General features: G+C 39.9%; 1 protein-coding gene across 2 annotated transcripts in view; it reads right to left on the bottom strand.

Annotated features, from left to right (window-relative positions):
- Nucleotides 1–1493: 1493 nt before the first annotated feature.
- LOC134510245 (ADP-ribosylation factor-like protein 8B) overlaps nt 1494–6000 on the bottom strand; it is a 29107-nt gene continuing 24600 nt past the window's right edge. Inside the window, exons 6-7 of one of the 2 annotated variants that reach the window (XM_063323303.1) lie at nt 4748–4818; nt 1494–1891 (exon numbers count right to left, since the gene is read on the bottom strand). In XM_063323303.1, coding sequence (XP_063179373.1) covers nt 1842–1891; nt 4748–4818 — 121 coding nt within the window. In that variant the 3' untranslated portion in view covers nt 1494–1841. The remainder of the gene's footprint in view (nt 1892–4747; nt 4819–6000) is intronic. The other variant, XM_063323304.1, reaches the window with a different exon arrangement.

Here is a 6000-nt window from a genome sequence, read left to right as displayed (position 1 = left end):
TGTCTTGGAAAACTGGCTGGTTCCAATCAGCCTACAAACAGGTTGCTTCCACCCCAAAAAAAGCCTGCAGCAAAGGGGCAAGACAGGTCCAGATTAAGGAGTGATGCAGTAAGACTTGATACGGAGCTCCTATGCCAGAAGCATGACCTTGCATGCTGCGACAGTAGGTCGGAAGATGAGGCCCTACCACCACAAAGCACAACTACAGGAAGGCTATCAAGACCACTGGTACAGAAGTGGCTTTTCTCTTGTGTTTCATGCATAATGACTGCAAGTCCAGTGCATTCTGCAACATCTCTACTACTTCAAAAGAACATGAACAACAGTCTTCAAAATTCATCATCTTCGCCATCTAATGCTGGTTTTTCAGCCAAACGTCACTAGATGGATTACGTGTCAGATTCTGGAAGGTTATTTCCAACATCCTGTTTCAGGAACGTATTTACTGAAAGATCGTTACTTACCTACTGAGCACTCAGCACTTAACAAATAGTCACATTCTTGTCATGAAACTTTAGAAAAATTAGCCCCTCTGGCCAGAGTTCTGCAGGTAATACTGCAAACATTTATGAACGAGTGCTATAACCTGACTGTCATGCTTTTAGTAACATTCCTGTAACACTCAAGAAAGATTTTACCAAGTCTGTGCAGCATGTTTTAGCACTTATCAAAGCCACTAGCATAAAAGCATCCTCAAACAGAATTGACAAAAAGCATTGCTATTTTTATAGTTCATATACTTAGGTGCAAGAACTGCATAAACAACTTAAAACCTTTTTAATACTATAGCAATCAGTTGATTTAGCACATCTTTAGACTGGCATCCCAGAACTTCTCCCTCCTAGGTCTGCAAGTGTCCTTGAAACACTTGACCACTGAGCATCTAATCTATCTTGTGTAAGTTTTAAGTCTATCAAGTACTTTCTGACATGAACTTTCCGTAGTTAATAGAATTTCCAAACTCACAGAAGAATTCCCATCAGAGTGCTTCTAAGTGAAGCACTTGGAAGCAGATATCTGTAAGATGTTAGCAATGCATCAAAATTTAAAAAAGTGAATTGCTCCTTTAATCTGTTTCAAAAGAACTAATCCTACTTCAGAGCCAGCTATATTAGGCTCAAAAATTCTGCAAGGTTCAGGAATGGAAGGAGTAGTCCAGAAGCACTGTGAAAACTACTTCATTTACAATAAAAAAGCTTAGGAAATCCATGAATTTTGTGGGTAATAATGTCAGAAAAGATGCACATGGGTCTCACCTGCTCTCTCTCTCTCTATTTTGTCACTGGAAAAACTAGATAACTACAGATACACAATTTCGGAAATAACTTCTCACCACGTGGAGTATTTGAAAGTGTTCCGATTAACAGCACTTTGTTAAAATAAGATGTTTTTAATTATCGTTTTAATTGATTATTGACACTTAACTACAGGTGTTTGGAGGGAAAGCATTCTGTATGAATAATTATATGATATGTTCCAAAAAACCAGTCATATCTGTTTCCACTGTGCAGTTTATTCAGTTTCAAATTAGAAAAAAATTACTAAGTGTTTCACAATTCACATGCATAAACTCAAAACATTTCAGCCCAAAAAAGTATTGGTTTCTTTCAGTTTTGTATTAAGGCGTTTAGGAAATTCACCTAGGCAGACAAGTATCTGGATTTTTTAAAAAAAAAGAACCAAAATAGAGAGACAAGCTATAACTCAGTTTTACTTTTGTTAACAAATACAACCCAAGTGAGTCCTGGTAGTACGCAGCTGCATTCTTTATCTTTTCAGTTGTGTATAGCTGATAGGAGTCAAAGTGATTGGGAAAGAGTTATCTTCAGCAAAAGTTTTCTTCAACAGTGTCTTGATTTGGAGTGCTGAATAAGCCATTGTAATGTAATGTCTGCCAGGACAGATAAAACAAAATGAAAAACTCAACAGCCTGTTCACAAAGTGTAAAAGGACAACAGAACATCAGCAGGTTAATACGACTAAAAAAACCCCTAAACAAACAAAATGCAGAAACCACAAGCTTTTAATTTACACCTAATTAAAAATTTGGTACTTGAAACTCTGGGTAGGTTCTTTTCTGTTGTTTTTTGTTTGTTTTTAAACTGTGTGCATTTTGTATTCTTGAAATATGACGACTGACATCAAGTTCTCTAAGCCACAGATGAACTGTTGGAAAAGCAAAGATTTAAGATGACCATAAAATGAACTGTAAAATCCAGACTGGAATGAAATACCTTGTGAGAACAAAGGCAGAAATACACGACCAGAAGGAAATAGAAGGGCAAACATCTGACAAAGCATTAAGAAGCCATTTAGGTAGGTAGCAGGAGTCCAAGGTCTCTGAAAGACACGCAACACTAGACTAGAATTTGATAGCTGAAATTGGTACCCCTCCTAATACAATCTAATGCATTGGGCTGAAAACTGCAGCAGTTCACAAACTGATTCATGAGCAGATTAGATGGTTTTGCCTCAAGGCAGTAACATCTGTCAGGAAGGTAGGAAGGTTGTCAGGGGGCAGCAACAGCTCTAGCCCTCAAATTTGAATTTGTTGCCACATCTGTCCTAAGTGCAAGACAGCCTTCCATGAATATCCTGGCAGACCAGCTTAGGCACTGAGACTGCAGACAAAAGCATCCCACGGCATCTAAAACAAAGCTAATAACTATACACTAATCTTCCTCAGTCTCTCAGGACACAGAAACGGGCAGCTCTACACCTACACCTCCTGATGAGACCCGTTAGCTAGGCTGCAGTCTGCACTGAAAAATGACTATCATCTCATTCAACTGCATTGCCATCAATCAAAAACGCACAGGAAGAAGACAGCTCCCAGTCTTCTCCTTAACAGCCTAGTAATTTCATCACTTTAATAAGCTAAATATGTTTTCATTACAGTTTTTCATTATAAATGACGTTCTCCAGTCCTTTGATCTCCCTAGGTTCTTGCCTAACCTCTTTGCAGTTTCTCAAGGTCTTCCTGAAAACACAGCACACAGTGCTCCAGTAATGCCCGCGCAGTTCCAAACACACGTGACAGACGCAGTCTGCTCCCATTTGTTATTTCTTTGGGCAAGTAGTCAGGAACCAGGTTACACCTTCTTGGCAAAATGTTATACTGGAAGATACTTGACTGATTCTTAGTTAATATTTGAGTCTTTTTCATCACTACTGCCAGGACTTCCACAAGTTAAGTGATCTACATGGTTCTGCATTAGCGATCATTCTTATTATTATAGAACCATAGAATCATAGAATGGTTCGGGTCAGAAGGGACCTTAAAGATCATCTAGTTCCAACCCCCCTTTGCAAATTTTAGCATGCTTTTTTTGCATGCTTTTCCCCTCCAGGCCACCCATACAAATGAATCAGGATCAAAACCTATTTTCTCCAAGATCCTTTCAGAAATTAAGCTGGTTTTACCAGTTTCTAGTCACGATACCACTTTTGAGATCCTACACTGCAGCCTTGCTAGTTTGATGAGGATCAAGCACTGCATTTCTTAAATCTCAGTCACCTTCACTGCCCTTCACCTATGCAGATATTCCTGACTATGTTGTGTCCTCAGTCCCTATATCCCAAAGTCTAATCTTCCCCAGCGTAACAGCACATCCTGTGTATTTCCCTCACTCAGAGATAGCTGTTGCACCCCAAGCTGCAGCAAAACAAGGTTTGTCCTCCTTCAAACCAACGTACCCAAATGCTGTACACCATTTCCAAGAGAAGCCCTCGCTGCCTAACATGTCCCTGCACACAGATGACATCTCCTCCAGCCTCCTGAAGCCCAGGTGTCATGGTACAGTCTCCTCACCACCTCCACTACCTGGTCCTCTCTGCCTAGGATGGAAATTTACCCTGCTGCTGCTGGGAGAAACTGGCTTTCCTCCTATTCCCACTCCCACTGTCTCTTATTCAGCTGAGCCCTACAGAGCTACCCAGTTCTTCTAACGAGTCTGGCTTCCTCAAGAAGCAGCTATAAATATCTACCCAGGCTGTATCCCTCCCATCCAGCACCACTTCTCTTAGCAGCGTACAGGGCAGAAGGGTGGCACAGAGGCAGTGTGCCCCAGGCAACTGCTGCTGCTGGCTCAGCCTGTGCTTCACCCCTTTCTCCTGCCCTGTGGAGGGAAGGGAAGGGGACAATATGACAACAGAAAGCGTCAGGAAAGCGGAGGAAAGTGAGCAGAAAGAGAGAAAAGGTCTGTCATGGTTTGGGCCGGACTGGCCATTGGAACAAAAGGACAAGAAGCAAAGGCGAGACGGGAGACAACTTCACTGACTTCAGGATATGCTCCGCGCATCCCCAGCAAGACAGAAGCACTAGTCCCCCAGTTTGAGGAACACCACCATAAGGCCTGCTTACAAGTAAAATCATGTATGGAACAAAACACTTACCAAAATTTATTAAGTATCACATAATAATTGGAAGGCCTTCATATCCAGTTACTATTGTTTCAAAAGTAACACATTTTTTGTGAAGTCTTCGATTACTTTGGGTTTTAAATATGTTTTTCCAAGGTCCCTGTCAACTTAACTTCTCATGGAACTGAAGTGACTTTTAAATTACACATAATTCTATAGTAAAACAAATACAATTGCATGCAATATTTGCAACACAATCTTTCAAAGTAAATTGAGATTTTCAGTTATATATTGGAGTTAGATATTCAAATCTCATTAACATTTTTAACAGCTGATCTAAAGCAGAAAGCATACACTGATGATGCTGTAAGAAAAAGAAGCTTACCGATGTTATCCTTCTCTTTACAGGAAATAGAATAGCAACAGATTTCTCTGTCTTGAATAGCTGAAAGGTTTCTGCAGAAAAACAATTATAAAATAGTAGTGTTATAAGTTCAAAGAGACTGACAACAGGAAATTCCATTAAATTACATGTTTTCTGCTTTCGACTCAGTGGGTTCAATTCTATCCTCAGATATCAGATTTTTAAAATATGCTACTGCACACAAAAAAATCTACATTTCTTAAACTGTAAAGATTAAAAGGATATAAAGTAATTTCACAAAAATTCAAATTTCTCATTAAGTCAGTGTAATAGTGAAAAATAAAAACACATAAATCCATAAGCTGAAAATAACATTTAGTAGTGGTAACCAAGTAACATTACCACATCTTGGCCTTCACTCTTTACTCTTTTCACGTAGAATTCAGAGTTTTTATCTCTAGTAACTCTTATAATCAACTGACACTACTCAAATGATCACAACATTAATCTTCAGAATGTTCATTATATCATACTTAAATATATCAGATATGATTCCCACTGAAAGGATGTCTATACATTTAGGAAGAAACTGGTTCTTAATTAACTTCTGTTTCTTTCTGGGAATTTCCCTATCCCCTTAGAGTTTCTGAGCACTTTGTTATTTTTTCATTTATTTATCCTCACACAAGTGACACAGACATGCAGGAAACAGATTACATTCGTGAAGCAGATGAGGAGTGGAGGCATGGAGAAGGAAAGACTCTTGAGATCACACAAGAGACTGTAATAAAGAAGAGAACTAAATAGTGACCTCCCTGGGCTTCAGGAGAGCAGACTTGGATCTGCTTGGAAGAGTCCCATGGGATAAGGCCTTGTAACAGGAACACTGGTTAATATTCAAGGATCATTTCCAAGCTCAAGAGCAGGCATCCTAACGGGTCCGGAAAAAAAGTGAGGAGGCATAAGTCGATGAACAACGAGCTTCTGGCAGAACCCAATCACAAAAAGGAAGCACACAGAAGGTGGAAGCAGGGACAGGTAACCTGGGGGGGAATACAGAAACACTGTCCAGGCGTGCAGAGATAGTTAGGACAGACAAAGCCCAACTGAAATTTGATCTCATGAGCAACGTCAAAGGCAACAAGAAGGGCTGCTATAAGTACTTAAGTGACAAATGGAAGATAAGGGAAAACGTGGTCCCACTACTCAATGAGACAGGGACCTGGTTACACAGGACATGGAAAAGGCAGAAGTACCGAATGCTGGCTTTGCCA

This window comes from Chroicocephalus ridibundus, chromosome 1 (assembly GCF_963924245.1).
Source record: "Chroicocephalus ridibundus chromosome 1, bChrRid1.1, whole genome shotgun sequence".
Classification (NCBI taxonomy): Eukaryota; Metazoa; Chordata; class Aves; order Charadriiformes; family Laridae; genus Chroicocephalus; species Chroicocephalus ridibundus.
Note: the sequence above shows the minus strand (reverse complement) of the source record. Positions and strands in the feature narration are given on the sequence as shown.